Source organism: Ambystoma mexicanum, chromosome 1q (genome assembly GCF_040938575.1).
Source record: "Ambystoma mexicanum isolate Mex_15411 chromosome 1q, UKY_AmexF1_1, whole genome shotgun sequence".
Lineage (NCBI taxonomy): Eukaryota > Metazoa > Chordata > Amphibia > Caudata > Ambystomatidae > Ambystoma > Ambystoma mexicanum.
This window is the reverse complement of record NC_090922.1, coordinates 190,519,223-190,539,442: the sequence shown is the minus strand read 5'-3', so window position 1 is coordinate 190,539,442 and position 20,220 is coordinate 190,519,223. Positions and strand designations below refer to the sequence as shown.

The window sequence follows — 20,220 nt, the reverse complement described above, 5'->3', positions numbered from 1 at the left end:
GGGAGCCTGAGGGGTATTGAAGTGGTTCTGGGCTCCAGGGGCATGGCCCCTTTTGATGTGGGGGGAGGGAAGCACAATGGGGGAATGACACGGGAAAGGATGGGGTGGCGCTGTTTGCACAAGCGGGCCACCACGGGAGAACAGGTATTGAGCCTGGAGGGGCATGGCCCCGGGGAGAAAGCGGGACGCCTGGAAAAGGGGTAAGGAGACGGTAGGGTCCAAGGGATAGTTAGGGAGGAAATGGCTTTATTTAATTATTTAATTGTTGGGGAAAAATGGAATATGTTTAATTATTTAATTGGTTGTTTAAAATATTTCTTTAGTTTGTAAGGCCATGGAGACAGGTAAGCGTTTAATTGTAAGCTTTGGCCTGTCACATTAAAGCAACCTTTTCCACTTCTAAATGAGTCTGGGTTTTTGTGCAGTAAGCCAAAAAAGGGAGGCACAAGTCCCACAAACAGAGACAAGACTGGACTTAAAAATTGGAACATGTTGGTGAGCTGAGCCACAGGTTCCAAGGTGAAGAACAAGGCCGCTTCTCCAAAGAAAAGCTACATGTTGGGAAACCTTCATAAGCCCAATAAGCATACAGAGAGAACACGTGACTAAAGGAGCGCTGCACACTGGAAAATGGAGTCATGTGTCCAGTAGTGAATTATGAATCAATTTTCTAGATACAACTGCATATTAGGAAACAAACTGACATTCCAGAGGCCAACTGAGGAATCATTTGACTGAAGACGTATCTGATGGGAATCTGAGTCACAAGAAGCAGAGTGAACACTCACTTCCCCCAGAAGCTCACTGTCTCCCGAGCCCTGGTTCTCTCGAAGCTGGACTACTGTAACAGCCTCTATCTTAATCTACCTGCCTCCACTCTCCGCCCTCTGCAACTCATCCAGAACAGAACTGCGAGACTTGTCCTTGGCCTCAAGCCCAGGGACTGTATCTCTCCAGGACTGAAATCTCTTCACTGGCTCCCAGTGGCTGCGAGGATAAAGTTCAAAACCCTCTGCATTGTCCACAAGGCCTTCTGGGGCCTGGGTCCTAAATACCTTCAACTCTCTCTTCCCAAATATCTTCCTTCCCGAGCCCTTCGCTCATCCGCCTCCAACTCCCTCATGGTTAGCCGCTTCTCGAAGCAACGAGCTGGGGGTAGATCTCTCTCCGCGGCAGGGGCCCCCCTCTGGAACAGCCTTCCTGCCTCCCTGAAACTTGAGGAGAACCATCTCCGGTTCCGGAAGCACCTCAAAACCTTCCTCTTTGCTTCTGCTTTCTCTCTCCCTCTCCCCTGCTGAACAGCAAATTAATTCTTCACTGAAACTGCACTGAACCTGAAACTGGACCACTCTAAACGGCCTCGGTCCTGGGCCCAGCCACTCTCCACTTGCACTGATGCCCTTGAACCCCTCTGCACTGCGGGACTGTCTCTGTATCCCTACAGCCCCCCCCCCTTCCCCAGCACTTGTTCTGCACTTATCTTGCACTTGCCACCAGCTGGCCCTATTTATTTATTACTTTTCGCCACTTACCTTGTACTGCACTTCCCCCCCTCCCCTTCCCCTTGCACTTTTCCCCCTCCCCCACCCCTGCACTTGCGCGATCTGAATGACACCTGGCCTAGTAGGATCGTTGTCTGTCTCCCCTTGTTCCTCCCCTCCCTGCCTCGTCGCGCCTTGAAACACCTGTGTATAGGCGCGTTATAAATACCATATCATATCATATCATATCATATCAATTGATTAATATTTTTATAAGGGAACTTTTGCGTGTTAGAGTGACATCAGATTCCTCAACAGGCTGAGAGTTGTAGCACATACATGCAATGGTGACAATTCTACAATACCTGAACCACAGTCTTCACCAAAACTATTTTTTGATTGTTTTTTAATAATTATGTTTAACTTGTACAACTTAGCCTGTCATGCATTTCTGCTGTTACCAAGTCTTTTACACAAAGGTAGTGCGTTATCCTTCCTTGTGTATATATGTCAGAGCTGCAGCATTTCTTTGAAGGTGGCTTTTGTACATGTTATCACATCAGCAAGAAGAGAGTTTGCCCACAAACCATGGACAAATTTCCATTACAAGAGACAATCCTTTTTTAATGCTTTCTGGATACTTTCACAGCGTCGCATCTGACTTTCACATCAACCAAACCAGCTCCTCCTTAAAATCCCAATCCTCATTCTCTGTCTAAGAAGTGTTTACATCCTTTACGGGTGACGAGGGCCCTTTGTTACCACCTAGAAAAGATGTAGGAGATCAGGAAACCGAAATAACTCTTTCTAATTTATGGAGCAGAAATCATGGCGAAATGGATGTATCCTGGATCTTTCTAAATTATTGAGTACTATTCATAGTGACATGGAGATGGATGGTATCCTGGATTTGGCCAAATCGGCAAGGCAATAAACCACTTACAAAAACCTAGAATTAATATCAAAAGAGGAACAGCAGACATATCAGTCCTCCTTAATAATACTCCCATTTCAGAAAAGAGTAGAGCAGCTGCCTGGAACAGTGTTCACATCTTTACCGGCATTATTGTCTGGTCTCAGATACTAGGAAAGATGCACTGGTAAGCCAAGCTTCCCTACAAGAGCTGTTCAGGCCGTGGTACTTCTACTTCATGTATTTTCCTTATTCCTAAGGTTTCCTCCCGAACAGAAGGACTTGCTCATATTTTTAGTCAGTGCTTGAAGTGGGATGCTAAATCGAAGGGTGGGGGCTCTCGTTAGGGTCGTGACCTAAATACCTGCGTACTTAGGCCATGCCCCTAACAAGAGACCCTCTTCACCTAAGGGGGGGCTGGAGAAAGCAGGGGAGCTGGGGCGCACTGGCATTATTACCATTGGTACCAAAGGAGGAGCTGGGCACACCAAAGGTGTGACACAAGTGTTCCCCAGCTCTCAGACGCAGCAGGCAGCCCTTTCATTCAAGAAGCCACGTGGCTAAGAACCACGGGCTCCTTGAGTGAAAGTTCTGTCTGTTACAGGATGGCTCTGTACTCAGAAACAGGAGCAGGGCTGGTTAAAGGGCTTTCTTGCTGCCTTATAACTCTTTACTCAGAGCCAAGCCCTACCGCCCTCCTCCCGTTTCATCAGGAAGCCATGCATCTGAAGAGACGGTTACACAGTCTGTCCGCAGTTGTCAGTTGTCAGTGCTTCGGTTTAGAAAAAAATAAAAGGCAATGCCTTTTCTTTTTTTCTAAACCGAAGTGCTGACACCTGCAGGCAGCTCATGTAACCGTACAGCGCTTCGGCTACACAGGCTGCCTGAGGCTGCCTGAGGTGTCGGCGTGGCTGAGGCTAGTTGGGGGTGGGCCCCGGGAGGGCCCTGGCTCGAGAGCCTTTTCTGGAGACTGCGCGGGCTCGGCCCCGGCAAGCCCCGGCCCATTTAAAGCCCTGTCTGTAATGTTTTCAATATATGAATGAAGATTTCACATTGTGTAACTCTAGTTTCGCACCTTAGAGTCCAGTGTGATTACAGTGCAGGTTTTTAGCGCAACGCACTTGCTTTGCAGAAACAAACCGTGCACGTTGGAGAAGGGTGGGAAAGGGTCTGCGTACGGGGGCAGGAAGCTGGTGTGGGTGTTGAAGGTGGCAGGTTTGTGTGCACGTGGAGCAAGGTGTTTGCCAGCGGGAAATGGAGGCAGTGAGAAGGGTGGTGAAGGGAGGGCATCCTCCCTTCGCATGAAAAATGAGCTTGGGCGGAAGAGAAAAAAGAAAGGCACAACGCCCCTGGAAAACAGGCCCAAGACATGGGATTGGGCATGTTTTAGGTTTTTTTCTGGGAGCGCATGGAGCTTGCATAAGGAACCACAACAGAACACGGGACCGATGTGCTAAGAGTCGCAATGCAAAAGCATTGTGGCAAAGACATGCATGCTGGGGAACAGCACACTAAAGAAATTGAACTGTTCTGCACAAGGGTATCTTCATTAAATCCTAAACACAACCGTCTTGCGTGAGAAATCAAGACATAAAGGAAAAGAACAACGCAGTCAATGTAGTCAGTTTCACAAAAACATTGCCTGCCCCTAACCATAACAGCACTGCATAATGGGATACTGGATGATCTTGGCTCCCTTAAAGTGACAGGAATTATTTTATCTAGTTATCATTGAATGCCTATCTAATGTAATGGAGGAGAACTAGGATTACAAGAATGTAACTTTGCCTTGTTTCTTGGTTTGTTAAATTTGACGTTGCAGATTGTGACAGGGCCACCAAGTTCCCGAAATAGTGAAGGTAGCCAGGACAGGATCTCACCAAGTGAAGGAAGTGAGTCTTAGACATTAGGAGGATAAGAATCTGGAAAAAGGGTGGTCCTAGACTCTGAACAGAAAACATCATGTCTTGAGGTGACAGCGTGTTGGGAAGTCATTAGCAGTTTGCGTAAATCAATTACTCCATGTGTCTAGTAGTACAAAGGGTCGCCAATTTAGATATTGAAGCCACCTGGAGAGAAGGAGCATTTTGTCAGCATGTAGGTTGTAAGATCCAGGATGCCAGTAGAGAAGGAGGGTTGGGGTTTTCTGTGCGCCCGAGCATGGAGGAAGTCTGCCTTTACTAGGAGATATTCAAAGGGCCTAATGAAGGGATGATTGGTTATTCACAGAGAAGGATTGCTGCTGCGCCACCCTGTCCTGTTTCATTGTTTTTGAGGGTAATGATGTACCAAAGCTTTGGGAAGGTCTCCAAGCCAAGCATAGGTACAGTGGTTTCTGGTAGCTAGATTTTGACGGTAACCAAGAGATAAGGAGTTATGATACTCACAATCCTGGAATTGAGGGCGACATGCTTAGTTGCTGACCTGGTGTTTGAAAGTGCACCTGTAATGGCGGTCAGGCTCTGTATGGCTGGGGCGAGATCTGGTGTGCATGTGTGTGCATTTTATGTAATCATATTGTAAGGAATTGCAATTGTTTTAAAGGGTCTCAATAGCGCTTCCTGTGCATAATAGAAACAATGGCAATCATACGCTGCAGCCAAACACATCAAAGCCAATACCTGTATGGATAGAATAGAAAGGGTTATGTTCACCTGCAGGGGAGTTCTATTTAGAATGCATGAATCGCACTGTAATCTGTTTAAAAAAAGGTTCTATGTTCTTTTGACGAAGCAAATGACCTCGTAATTTACTTCAACAGCATTAATTCGTATTTATGATGACTTTTTAAATAGGGGGTGGTCCGCCCATTCATCTGCTTCCCCGCCACTATACTGTTATACATCCTTATGAATCCTATGGAGAACCTGTTAAAAAGAATACTGAAAAAGAGAGAGAAAAAAGGTGCAAAGATGTCCGACACCCCCTGAGGGCAAAGCTAACAGTCTAAAATGTTAGGCTCAAAAGATCAAAAACATTGGCTGCAAAGTAACTCCAAATAATGTTAGGGCTAAATGCTTTTTGCCTTATCTAGAAATTAAAGTGAAGACTGTGAGCAATAGGTTATTTTCCCCATGATAAGGGCGAAACAATGGCCACTATTGGCATTTACCTCATTGTCATTCATGTACTCGCGTCTCAATGTGAAAACGCGGTCAACGATGTCTGGGATTGGAAAGGAGACAAGCAGGCCTTCCAAGTCAGTGGTTGGCAAAATATTTTCACCAAACTATTTCTACTAGATAGGTGCATATGAAATGGGTGTCAAGAAAGGAGTTTCCGTCATACGTTGAAAGAAAGGCTTAGTCATATGGAAATGATCATTGCTATGGAGATGCAAAAAAGGACAATATTGGAAAGATTATATGTGCAAAGCAACGAAGTGGCTGGGATTCAGAATGAGGCCGAAATGCCCCAGCCCTGATTTCTGGTTGAGAAGGATATAAGGGCCAATCAATAGAAAAACAAAATGGCCTCCAGTACGGCAGTGGTTGGTATCGGATAGATGCCTAGCAGATGGCTGCCAGGAAAGTAGTATCAGTCATAAACTGAAAGAAAAGCCTAGAAATATAGAAATAATCAGAGCTAAACAGGAGGGCATAAATCAGAGCTATAAAGAAGAAAAACGTTGAACACAATAATAGTATGTGAATAGCACTGAAGTGGCCATGATTCAGAACGAGGTCATACCTATATTTAAACAAGAGATCAGAGCTGACTAGACCTGCTACATATGAATCATCCCAATGTGTTAAAGACCCTCAGCTTTATTCAGTTAGGCACCAGGTTCTGAAACCTCGATGCATGTGGCAAGATTGTATCTTTATGTATTATTGCAATTTGGTTATTTTTCTCTGACAAAACAAGAATATCAGAGGAAGGAGATGTAATTCATCTGAATGCATATAAAATATAACCGATGAATTTCTCTCATTTGAATTATACTCTGACAGCAAGCAATGCATTTAAATGTGTAGGTTATTTCAGAAAGTTTTGTAAGCCACTCACCCTCTAGAATACACTTGCCATATCAGAAGGGAATCTTGGCTGCTAGACTTCACACACACTAGAACAGGTTAGAGGTGGTTACCTGCAGCAACTGAGCTCGGACGTGGGCCTCCACCAAGTGACTCTTCCTCAGGTTGGCCACACGCCACATGAGGCAGAGTTTGCCATCCCTCATGGCAATCACAGCATTTTCGGTGAAAACCAGAGTCTCATTCCGCTTCTTGGGCTTCGCGATCTTAGCCATGATGGCGCCTATGATGAAAGCATCGATAATGCACCCAACGATGCACTGTAGCACCACAGTCAACACAGCCAAGGGACACTCCTCCGTCACACCCCGGAACCCGTAACCAATGGAAGTCTGTGTCTCAAGTGAGAACAGGAAAGCAGCCATAAAACTTGTGACCTGGAAGAAGCATGGTGGAGGAGGACTATCTTCAGATGATGCATCTGGCGGAGGAGCCAAGTCTCCGTGTAGGGAAGCAATAAGCCAGAAGGATAAGCCAAAGATTAGCCACGAGATGATAAAGGTCAATGAGAAAATGAGGAACATCCACCTCCAGCGGATATCCACACAGGTGGTAAATAGGTCTGTCAAGTATCGCTGACTCTTCTCACTTAAATTGATGAAGTGGACATTACAGTGGCCATCTTTCTGCACAAAACGGCTGTGCTGGCGGCTGGGCTTGGAGTGTGTCTTGCCGTTGCGGTAGGCTGTCAGCGTCATCCTCTGGGTCAGCTCTGACTCCTCCTCCTCCCGCAACTGATCAGGGATCTCGGCGCTGGCACTGAACCGTCGAATCGCACGGGCCACCCCCATTGCCAGGGGGCCCCGTGGAATGATTGTGTTGCTGCCCAGCCTGGAGTTGGTGGGAAAAGGCCGCAGAAATCTAGCGTCCAGCTAGGTCACCGATGGCAGTCACTCATAATGTTGTAACATGAAACTGGACCCTAAAGAGAATGAAGGAGAGAAACAACATAGACACAATTACATATACATTATTTCTTACATGAATTCAGCTATTAAGTGCATCTTGAAGACTATGACTAGGGGTGAACAATTTCACACTTGTCTATGCCCTCCCCCACTTTCCCTATCACAATCCTTTTATTGCAATTTTCTTTATTGTAACTTTTCTGCTGTTCTGAAATGTCTTAGCTCAATGCACACTTTAAGATACATTTCTCTGTCAAATCATGAAGCTTCTTAAAAAGCTCTTCATTCATGGCAATGTTCCTGATCTCAGTGAGGTTACAGGCATTGCTTTCGAAAAGAATTGAAGAACTAGATCCATATTGGGGATATCGCACAGGGAACATTTCAAGTGGGTAGGGATGTACACGTGGTGGGTACAATATAATGCTTTGATTCCTGTACTTCTTGACCTTGCAGAGCAGGAGTCAGAAAGAATAGTGTTAGATCTTGCACTGATGCTACTAAGCATGTATTTCTCGCAGGCCCAGACATCACTGTTGTGCGAGGCAGTGATTATTTAGGCCTCTGCAAGGATCACGCTCAAATGTATGGGATGTTATGTGGAACTTGTAAAGTGCTTAGCTGCCTTTTGCATGGCCTCTAAGTGCTAACGAGAAGTTGATGGCACGGACCATAGTGCGGCATTGCATTCAATAATCAAGTTGCACATTGGCAAGCAGAAACCATGCATTAGCAGGGAAGACTACAGCACTTTAATATGAGGAATATGGATAACTACTGTGTTCTGGCACTGTATGTGCAGTCACCAATATTCAAATTCTGGTTATTGAATCCATAAGGCGCTGCAAAAAAGTCTGGCTAAGCCAGTTTTTCAGTGACTGTGCATAAACGTGATAACTGCAAGAACAGTTCCTATCCATTACTGACATCTAAGATACATACCCACTTCCACAAGCATAAACCCTCCTCTTCAAGAGCCTTGAGCCTTTCCATGTGTCTGTTTGTTTCTATCTTACTTCCCATTCTCTGATCCTTTCACCCCTTTCCCAGTTTCTTTACTCCGCAGACTGCGTTCTGGACAGAACGCCACCATCTGGGTAAGACTTGGTGTTGTAAGTCCACTATGGGGTTGAAGGGTGCAGGTAAATGTATTTTCACATAACATAAGATAAGCTATGGCATCTAACTATCCCAGTGCAGCTCGTTGGAGCAGTGGCCCTGTATGGGCCAGGAAGTAATTCAGCAAATGGCATATAGGATTAGAACTGCTATGGGCTGTGTTCATAATAACAGGAATACAATATGAAGTAATTGCCTTGTAAATGCTCATAATAAAGCAGTGCACGTCAGCTTTCTACATATCTTTTAGGTGTATGTTGGGCATACTCCATGTTCATTCTAATATTCTATAAATATCGCTATACGACCACCAGTTCTTCATGTTTCAAGCTCCTTTCCCGTGTCCTTGCACCCCTAAGACCTATTTGTTTCTCCCTTCCCTTAATTTCAAATCCACCACAATATAATGAATCTGGCCCGGTTCTTAAATGGTTCCACTCCTATCTTTCCCAGACCTCTTCCTCTAATCCTCTTCTTTATGGTGTCCCTCAAGGGTCTGTCCTTGGTCCCTTGCTTTTCTCGCTTTACACTACCCCTCTTTCTGCTCTTATTTCACATTCTAACCTCTCTTTTCATCTTCATGCTGACGACAACCACGTTTTCTTTTTCTCCTTTTAACGGCACGCTATACTCTACTGTCTCTAACTGCCTTTCCACAATTCAAAACTGGATGTCTTGACATTTGCTTCATCTTAATCCGAGGTTCTATTCTTTCCTGGTGCTATGATTCCTCCTACTATTTCTCCTCCTTTCCTCTCTTTTCCCCTCATCACTTTCTTTTTCTTCTTCTGCTCGTAACTTGAGGGTAATCTTTCACCCCTCTCTTCCCTTTTCTCTGCATATGCCTTCCACTGCTTGATCCTGTCGCTATGCTCTTTTTAATATTCACCATGCCCGACCTTATCTTTCCTTTCATGTTACTAAGATTCTTCTTTCTTGTTTGGTCTTCTCTCATATTGATTATTGTTCAGTTTCCTCTTTGGCCTTTCTGCTTCCCATCTTCTCCCTCTTCGCTCTGTCTCCAACTCCTCTGTTCGCCTCCTTTTCTCTCTTCCTTCTCGATCCTTCTTTACTGTCTATGTCTCTTCTCCCTTCCGAACATCGTCTCCTTTGTCATTTTCTTTCAATTGTCTTTAAGTGTATCCTTGGTCTAGCTCCTCTTTATCTCTCTTCGCTTATCTCATTCGATTCCCCTTCCCAGCCCCTGCATTCCCAGAATCATTTTCTTCTCACTGTTCCTAAAATTCCATGCACGTCTAATTCCATGCGCGTCTTCTCACTTTCATTCCTTTGTTCTTCTTGCACCTATACATTGGAACTCCCCTCCTCTTCCTATGTGTTCATCTCCTTCCCTTCATATTTTGCAGTCTAAACTTAAAGCCTATCTTCTATCTGCTTTCTCTAACATTTCTCATCTTTCTACCCTGTTCTGATTTTTATCCGGAATGTGGTGTTCACTTTGATTGCACCTTTACTTTTTTTCTTGTATTAGCGCTTTTGGCTAAAAGTGCTTTATAAATCAAATATAAAATAAAAAAATACAAATACATATGATATGATATGATATGGCATTTGTAACGCGCCTATACACAAGTCTTTGCAAGCTTTCAGAGCAATTTAAGACCCTTCTCCAATGTCTACTTGCACAATGGAGGCAGACTGTCCCTTTATGAGGAAGAGAAGTGAGTACACGTGGCACCTGCATAAAGATGATATTATTTTCCACCCTTCTTGCCGACTGTAGACAGCGAATAGCAGCATGTTATTAGAGATGCATGTGACTGCACAATATGCCAATGTGCATGTCTCTCAGCTTTCCAGAGGCAATGCCCCTTAATACCTCTCTACAACATTTTGGAGAAATTTGCAACTTTCCACCTTTCATGCACTTTTGAAAATTACATGTTAATGTCGAACTTCCCTTTAACAAATTGTAAAATACAATTTATTGACACTGTGTACATGGCTCCTCTTACTTCTGAGAGAAGAACCTGCTTCAGTTACATGGAATTGCTGAAGTAGAAATCCATGTAGGCTTGTAGGCTTGCAAAGCAATATAATCATTAACATAATAAAGCTATTATTTGTGTTTAATTAATATGAATATTGGTTACGGTAACATGGAGGAGAACAATGTTAGATTGCATCAGTGAATGTGACAATGTTAATCGGGCTTGGAGAAAAGATCTCAGTAAAATGCGAAATAGGCCCGGATGTCGAATGGAACATCCATTTCAACAAGGGAGACGTTGAAGACTTGATAAGTACGTCTTCGATATCTAAGGCAGCTGGCCCAAACGGTTTAACTAATTAAATGATGCGTGAGTCTGTGGGTAGCTGGACGACTATCTTGTTCAACAACTTGTTTAATAACATCTTAAAAATAAGAAAGTGCCCGGCCTAGTGGAACAATGCCCTAGTAATACCAATATAGAAGAAAGGAGATCGAAAAGATATGGCCAACTATCACCCGACCGCTCTAATGGATATCGACAGTAAAATCTTCTCAAGAATTATATTGAAGGAATTAGACGACAGTGCAGCAAAAGCTAACATCCTCTCCAAATTTCAGGTAGGCTTTAGAAGGGGCCTGTTGGCAACACTAAATGGTTTAGTCTTAAACATCTTAAACACTTAACGGAAGAACGACCTGCCAATTTATGGTGTCCAGATTGACCTATCTAGGGCCTTTGACACCATAAATAGAGGCAAATCATGCCATAAATGTAAGGAGTGGGGCATTCCAGGGGGGCTATTATCAGTCCTCATCCACCTCCATAGTAACACTACAATCCAAGTAAGACTGGATTCAAGAGGCCACCTCTCATCATTAATCCCTACGGAGAAGCGCATTAGGCAGGGGTGCATTGTAGCCCCATGCCTATTTAATTTGTTTATAGCAGATCTTTGGCACAAGTTAAAACCTCACTGTCCAGCTGCGTCGCGGATTGGGGCCACGAGAATTAATGGGATGGCCTACGTGGATGATGTGGTTCTAATACACCACTCACCGGTAGGCCTCCAGCGCTTGATATCGGCATTTGAAAGCTATGCCTTATCAAACGATTTCATAATTAACCCCAGCAAGAAGGTTGTAATGTCTTACAATCAGGCAATGAATAGAAATACTATTGGCTTTAAATGGAAGCTGATGGGACAAAGCCTACCAGTCGAGAAGAAGGCTAAGTACTTGGGTTTCACGATTTGATCTCACCCGACCATCGTGGTCCTGGAGGCTGGCTTAGAACACAAGGCCTGTCAGCTCGCTTGCAAGATGGAAATAATACTTCATTCTTACTGCGCTTTCACATTATTGCCACTCTTCAAATTCTAAAAGGCTAAGGTGGTACCAACCTTAATATATGTAACTGAAATTGAGAGATGGGCACTAAGGATCAATTGGGGAAGAATTGAAGGAAGCATCTGGAAAAAGTTTCTCAATCTTCCGGGCTCCTTACCAATGGCCAGACTGCGTTATGAATTTGGACTACAGTCCCTCGAATGTCAAGCCGAATGGAAAAGGATAATGGTTTACAGATCGTTCATATGCCCCTAAAGAACTCTTTATATGAGGACACTAAGAATATGATGGAGAAAGGCGAAAATTATTTTCTTATGGGGTTCAAACTTGAGGCTGCTGAGATACTATTGAATTGCCACCTCTCAGAAAAGGATGTAATAGATAATCCCCTGAGGATAAAAAAGGTAATGGGATTGAATGATTGGATCCTAGCAAGAACCTCACTTGTTGGGATGACCTCCTATAAGAACTTCCCTGTAAATGACAAAACACTTGGTTATGTATTGCCCTATTTAAGAAAATTTCCACATTCAAAATGGAGGGCGGATTTTCTGAGGTTCTGCTTGAATTTATTCAGTACTCCAGACTTACAGCGCATTATGAACGAAGCGAATGTGGTGGAGGGTCTTTGCAATCTGTGCCAAATGGGTGAGCAACAAAATGTCAAACACTTAATAATATCATGTGTAACTACAATACCCACATGGGTTGACCACTTTCTACGCTTTGTCCACACCGTAGACTAGTTAGAAACTGAAGAGTTTTCGAATAGATTCTCGGCATGAAGGGAAACCTCTGTATCTTTAGAAGTTCTAAGGTTTTTAGCCAAAATAGAACCAACCATCAACTATCAACCTCGTTCAAAGAGGGAGAAAGTTAATGATTTGACTTAATGTGTAGAGGAAGGATTACCTATGTTGAAATTAGAACGTAGAGTTTAAATACTCACCTTATCTTTTTTTCATCTTTCTCTCCCTCCTCTCCTTTCTCCTTCTCCTTATCCATTTTTCAAAAATTCTGTCTTCCCGCTTTTTCATTCTCTTCAGTTTAGTTTTAATCTGGCATTAAAATTGATTTTTTTATTTTCTCTCTTATTCTTTTTTTTCTTTTTCTGTTTTTTGGCATTTTTTTTCTTTTTGAACTCTTAATCATTTTAGGGTATCTTAATACATGTATGATATGATATGATATTTTATTTATAGCACACCTGTACACAAGTGTTTCAAAGCGCGACAAGGCAGGGGAGGAGAATGGGGAACAAGACAACAATCTTACTAGGCCCAGTGACATTGAGATCGCCCAAGTGCAGGGGAGAGGAAAGGGGAACGTGCTGTGGGAAGGGGAGGAGGATCAAGTGCAGAACATAGGAGCAAAAACAAAAAGAGCAAAAAATGCAGCCAGCAGGTGAATGGTGAAATTTATAAGAATTGTGCTGATAAATGTATTATGTACTCTGTATGTTTTTTTTTAGATGAATTGCAAACTTGTATGAATATGTATAGTGAACCTTTTAAGAACTGTATTTAATGCCTATGTATTGGAAAAAATCACATTTTGAATGAGTCACAAATAAAAATAAAAAATCAGGCTACAGATTCTATAAGGACCTCTAAGATATATGTGTGTCACATATCGCCATAGTAAATGGGCCATTATATCAGAAAAACATTGACATTATTACTCTCTGAAGATTTGCGATGGTCCCTTTCCGGCCAGGACCGGTGCAATCAACTTGATGGCAGTGTAAAGATGGGAGTGCTGGGCAGATGGTGAGTCATGTCTCTTTGTTCTTATCATCAGTAGTCCTATGTGCTGTCCCCTTTCCTCTATACTCTTGGGTTGTCATCCCTATGGATAAGTGATCGGAACCGTCTGTGCAGCAGATTTTGAAAGAAGCAAAGGGCATATGAGCAGGAACGCCTGTGCACCGGCCCTTCCCCTCATGCACTCCTTGCTCCCAATGGCCAGTCCCTTTCTCCATGAGCACTTGCGCAGCACTGCAGGTTTTGTGCATGTGCAACAATTCAGTTTTCTCTGCCTGCCGTTGTGGTACACTATTTGTTTTTGCTGGTTCACCTCTACGCTCTGTCCTGTGGTCGCAGGTGCCCTTCTTCTTGTGGCGTGTCTTTTTCTTCAACATGTACTCACCGCTATAATCCTTAGGCTTGGACTACCAGCGGCCGATCTTGGCTCTGTGTGATGCCCTTTCCTTGCACTCTCTCTCTTCCAGGCTTTTGTAGTGGAAGGACCTCTTCCATCAACCCATTCCCCAGCGCTTCCAGGTTTCCATGAGCAGAAAGGGACATGTATGTTTTCCAGAGCTCGCAGCAATGGCGACATTTTCCCGTAAACTGAGCTTGGTAAAATGTGTAATTCGACCCCTCAACCGCTTGAGCGCTAACAGCGAGACCCTCCAGGAGTAAAGCATGAAGTGCCACACGAGTGGTCCACTTCCAGCTCTGCCATAGCTCCCAACCTTTTTTGTCACCAAGGTGGATGAAAACAGACGATTTTCTTTTTGGCGGATGAGAGGGCCATAGAAGTGAATGGACTTATGAGAGACTTGGCGTGTGATTTGTCTGCTTTCAAGGCGGGTGACACCTGCCAATTGTGGGTGAGTTGAGAGCTATGGCTCTGCTGAGGGGGTCATCACAGGCTTTTCTGGCTGTTTCCCCCAATGGACAGGCATTCAAGGTTCTAAAAATGCCCGAAGGATCCTCTAAGCCCAGCAGATCTCCAGTAGGGCCACTGCCATAGCCTTTCCCAAAGAACGACTGATATCTCCATTCCAGCTTCGAAGGGGACTTTGGTGATGGAGCAAGGAGGATGCAGGTGCACCTCACAAGACCACACCAAGGGTATCGCACCAAAAGCTCATAAATGAAAAGCCGCCCGAATATGCTTTTAGTGCGCATTCGATTCAGTTAAAAAAAACATAGCCCATTATGCCGAACAAGGGGAGCGCGAGTTGCGTGGGTTTCCCCCGCTCCCCTAGTTCAGCATTATGGGCTGCAGAGGTTGTGGGGGTTTCACCCCATACATCAAACGTAAAGCGGAGGACAAAAAGGCACATTCAGAAAAGCTTGAGTTACAAAATGCGAGCAAGTCGGCTGCGCTGTTTTGTAACTTAAGCTATTCCAATACGATCCTTTAACGTAGATCCACTCCAAGGCCCAGGAATCCCACCTGACATGACCAACATCTTCAGCAGCTTTGCGGAGGGCCCAGAGGATGCACAACATGTACTCTGAAGAGGCACAACACCCTCATAATGTTCAAGGAAGAGATGCCTCAAGGTTCATAATCCCTGCACTGCTTGGAGAGACTGCGACTGTACAATGGTCATTGCCGATGGCTCCAGACATGGAAATATACCCTCCATACTCTTCATCAATGCTCTCAAAGAGTCCCCGAAGAATAATTTGCAGCAGAATTATTGCAAATCATGGCCAAAACAACCATAAGGCAGTTTTTCAATGATGCATGGGGGAAATTACCTCTCAACACTCACCGGTATTTCTGCCAACACATGTCATGGCTAAGGCAGCCTCGTCGAATGTGCAGGCACCCCCAGTTATGATTACTGTGTCTTCTCAGCCCACAGTAACTGCTGGAGACCAGACCACGTTACCTCCCTGTTCATATATCCATGCAACTCATGATGGGTGACATTGCTGTCCCATTACCATCATTGGACACAGCAGGAATGGATGCCAACCCTCTCCAAGAAGATGAGGAAGAGGTGCTCTCTTCTGTCCGGGGCTTCTATGATAGAGTCTTTTGCCCAATGTAATGTCATGGGACTACTGGTATCAACCCCAGCACCAATTGAAATGGGTGGTCCCAGCCTTGGTGTGGCAGGGAAAACACTCTAAAACGTGAAATGCACGTCAGCCAGATGCAATTTTACGAAAGCATACTTCTTCAGTACCTTCCTCAATGACCCCAGGAAGAAAAAGGCACTGGACACCATAGGAAAAAGGGTGTATACAAACGCCCCATTACATTTTCACCAGGGTAAAACCAACACAATCCTGCAGCATGCAACGCCTGCCTTTGGTGGAAAATAGGCACACTTTCTAAATGGCTTGCAGAGGACAAGTGGAAACAATTCCTGACAGGTGTGTCGGAGGTAAAGTTGGTGACCAACGATCTGTTGGAAGCCACAACCATCCTCATGGACACAGGCCCTAGTGACAAGTGCACTGGGTTGGATATAAGGTGCAAGGGGTGGCAAAAAAGTGGAATGCTTTTTCCTGATGCCCAAGACAAGGTCCTCAACTTTTGTTTGGTGGCTTTCAGCTATTCCATTCAACAACAGGTGATATTGTGGTAAAAGAGAAGGCCATCCACAAATCCTTCATCATTTTCTCCATCTCAGAAGATGGTGTGGGGAAGGTCATTCTAAACATTTACAGGGTTCAATCAGTGGATCCGGAAAAGACAGGAATGGCAAATGCCTTTGCCTTCCAACCCTGCGTGCAAAAAACAAAGGCACCAAGGCCATCTTTCCCTCCCCTCTGGGTGGACACCCAAAGCTTAAACATTGGGAATTGTATACAGAAGACGCACTCCATCCCAGTTGGGGTGCAGGTGTCACTGTAACAGGATCACTGGAGGTGGCTCACCCTCGATGCTTGTACCCTCTCAGTAGTTTCCGAGATATAGAGTTTGGCTCACCCCCTTTTCGTCTCCTCCCCCCGCTCCACCAGTCTGTCTCTCGCCAGTTGGAATAAGAGATTGGCAAGCAAGGCTGTGTTGAGTGTATTGAAGTTCAAGGGAGGCATAAGGTACAATATCTGGCTCTTCTGAGTTGATAAAAGGGGGACTGGGTATGTGCAGTGGATTGGCAGGATACTTTCTAGCATATTTGCATCTGGACTCCTTACTGCATGTTTCTTCTGAGGTTGTCACTGGGGTACGCTAATACTTTTATGTTTCAGTTCGAAAGTCAGCATGTACTGGAACATCCCACATGGGCAGCATACATTTTAACCTGGAAGAGGTTTATTGATGACATTTTCTGCATTTGGTGTGGCACACGAGATGACTTGGACCAGTTTTTTGAATACCTCAATTTAGTGCATCCTAGGATTAAATTTACTATTGAGATTGGTAACCCTTATTTACATTTTCTTGACGTTAACTTAAGCATTGTTAACAATAAGATAGCTACGTCTATATACCACAAACCGACTGATGTAAACAATCTGCTTCACTACTCCAGCTTTCACCCGAGGGCGATGCTCCAAAGTCTACCATATAGTCAAATATTACGCCTGAAAAGAATAATTTCTGACCCAGAAGTTCTAGATAAGGAATGCACAAATCTTGTTAGTAAATTTCAGAACAGAGGCTATCCACCAGAAATTTTGGAAATTGCCAAAGACAGAGCTTCAGAGATCCCCCGTACAGATTTACTGAAACCTAAATCGGAGGTTAAAGACACCCCACTTTTATACATATCAAAATTTTCAAGACAGAGTTTTCAGATCACAAAAAGTATAAAGAAACATTGGAACATTCTTCATAATGATCAAACTCTATTGGAATTGTTCCCCACACCACCAATGATGTGTTTTAAAAGGGGTAAAAATATAAGAGACAAGCTGGTGAAAGCTGAAAGAGTACCAAAGGAGAAACAACTTTTCCTAGCTACCAAAAAACTAGGCACCTTCCCCTGCTTAGGATGTATACACTGTAATAACACAATCAAAGGTAATGTAGTGACTCACCCCAGGAATGGTCAAAAAATCAAATTAAGAGACTATTCTACGTGTCTGACATCAGGTGTCATATATATGTTGAAGTGCCCTTGTGGCAAAGTGTATGTAGGACAGACCAAAAGACCTGTTAAATCAAGACTGTCTGAACACAAGTCGAACATAAGATGTAATAATCAATACTCACCGGTAGCTCGCCACTTCAACATGCAAAAACATACAATTGCCCAACTAAAATACCAGGTGCTAGAAGTTGTTAAACGACCTACAAGAGGAGGTGACTATCAGTCACTCTTACTACAAAGAGAAGCTTATTGGATTGATAAGTTAAGCTCTTTACAGCCCTGGGGTCTAAATGAAGATTTCACATTGAACTGTTTTCTGTGATTTGAATTTGACAATAAGGAATGATTGATCTTCAACATAAAATTGAGAGTCACATTGCTATTCCTGTGTCTGACTGTGATCTAAGGCACTACTTTGTTGAGACTAGTAGATGGTTGCCATAAAAATAATTGCCTGTAAACACAGTGTAAAAATTGTTCTTATTTTTAATTTTCATTTTTTGTCATTCTGTTATACTTATCACATTTAATTTTGATCTTTTGTAAAATAAATGCATTTACCCCATTGAGATTGCTATATTGCACTAGGTTGTCCATGCAATGAGAGAGAGATTTAAGGTTTTTTTTCCCTCTTCCTGCATAATGTGAATCCATGTGATCCACCTATTTTGAACTGATAGGTTACACATGGTCATTAAATGACCTTAGCCAGATAATCTGAACATTATATTCATTTTTTCCGTGCTATTTTTTTCCCTTTTAAGATCCGAGCGTTTCGTTCGATTCAAGACCCTTTGTCATTGCTAATTTCGACTCTATTTCACATGGTACACTATTTTTCTCAACTTTCCTCTCCCCGTTCTACGATGTGCGGACTAGTATTTGTAATGTCCGATTTACATCGCACAATAGGTTTCTGTACTGTATGAATTTTTTCCTTTTAATTTATTTAGTTACGCACCTTTACGCTTCCCGATTTAAGTTACTTCTTGTCATTGAATGCCTAGAGATCTACACCTTCATTACAATATAACCTCGTTCCAAGATGGCCGACCTTGAGGCCCATTTACTTCTTAGTCCTTTTTCTTCACCTATTACTTCAGTCCTCTATTTATCTCCATGGTCACATGTAGTCTCCATGGTTTGTGAACAACAAGCCACTCGGCTGAACAGACTCTGTTCAGGATTGCCCCCCTATGCTCCAGGTAAGCGTGAATGCATGTGCATTTATCTATCTAGGGACCAGGGAAATAGTTCCTTAGTCTCATGATTCTTTTTTTTCTGTTTTCCTTACACTTTCTTTAGTTGATACTCTAACTGACCTATTACTGCCGGATTCTTCAGCTGTTGACCGGCCACACAATCTTGACATCAGTTGCACATCAGCTTTGAGAATTGTGCCATTTGCACATTCTTACCACGGTAATTCTTTACATTTTTTGCCTTGATTAAACACCATATTATGTTTCCATTACTTCATATCAGATTGCTAGGTATATTATACTAATCAGGACTTCATTCCTGTTCAGTTTGGCTATTCGTATGACAGAATTCCCACATACTGAGGCACCTCTGTAGTGACGGCGGGATACTTAAGTTCTACATCCTTATGTGGGCCGCTGTATTGATTATTTTCCGCCCTCCATATTTTGGTTAGGTATGTTACTCAATTTTTTTTATCTCACATCCATGACTGTTACGTTTGAACATTGAGCTTGGCATTGATCAGGCTTTGTTTTCTTTAGATTTCTGGTATCTTTTTGGGAATTAGCCATGTTTTAAGGAACTAACTGTTGTACGAAGACTGTCTATCTATTTTCACCGCTCCGTCCGGTTCTCTGTTTCCGGCACTTTCTACTCACAGAGGTAACGATTTTTGTATTTCTTCCATATTAGATTGATATAACCTAAGAACTATCTGTGTGTTGTTTTACCTACATATTTAATTTTCTTTAGCTTATGTTTCACCATCTACGTGATAGATCCCATTAGAGGTAGTACTCTACTAAATTACAGTATGATGGACGTTATACAGTTAATTTTGCAGGAAAAGATGCTTCAGTAGACCTTCAGCCCCTCTCTCGAGCAGGGGCAACCTAGTTAATCTTATAATGTTGTATGAATTACAATGCATATTAGAACATGTTACATTGTTTCAATTCCCTATTTTTTAGGGACAGATTAATGTTCTAAATACAATTAATGCTATTTATTTTTTAACTGTATACATTTAATATGACATGAACAGTCTATGCATTGTGCTTACAAAATTTTCCTTACTGAATTTATGCTTTCCTTTTACATTAAGAGTCCAAGTGTGGCCTTATGAAGAAGAGGAGAACTTCCTCGAAACGCGTCGCTAATCAATTTGGACTCCATTTTTCTTCAATTTGAGCTTTATCTATTGATACTGTTTCTATGCACTGTAAATAATCTTTGTCTGAACTATAATTCTTGCTGAAAATAATACAGCCTGACTATAAAGATATATATTTTTTTATCTCACACTCCTGTGTCTGACCATATATGTTAGAAACAAATGTATGTACAATGCATATAACGCAGTTTAAACAACTGTATTGGATTAATCCAAACATTTGAAAGTGTGCAGGGGACGGGAGGGTTCCCAAGTTGAATCCTCTTTCTGTTTACTGTCACTGGGGTCCCTTCATC

General features: G+C 43.1%; 1 protein-coding gene across 2 annotated transcripts in view; it reads right to left on the bottom strand.

Annotated features, from left to right (window-relative positions):
• KCNJ14 (potassium inwardly rectifying channel subfamily J member 14) overlaps positions 1–20,220 on the bottom strand; it is a 397,058-nt gene that overhangs the window by 41,394 nt on the left and 335,444 nt on the right. For both annotated transcript variants that reach the window (XM_069637125.1, XM_069637130.1), the window contains exon 2: positions 6,485–7,353. In XM_069637125.1, the coding sequence (XP_069493226.1) occupies positions 6,485–7,222 (738 nt within the window). In that variant the 5' untranslated portion in view covers positions 7,223–7,353. The remainder of the gene's footprint in view (positions 1–6,484; positions 7,354–20,220) is intronic.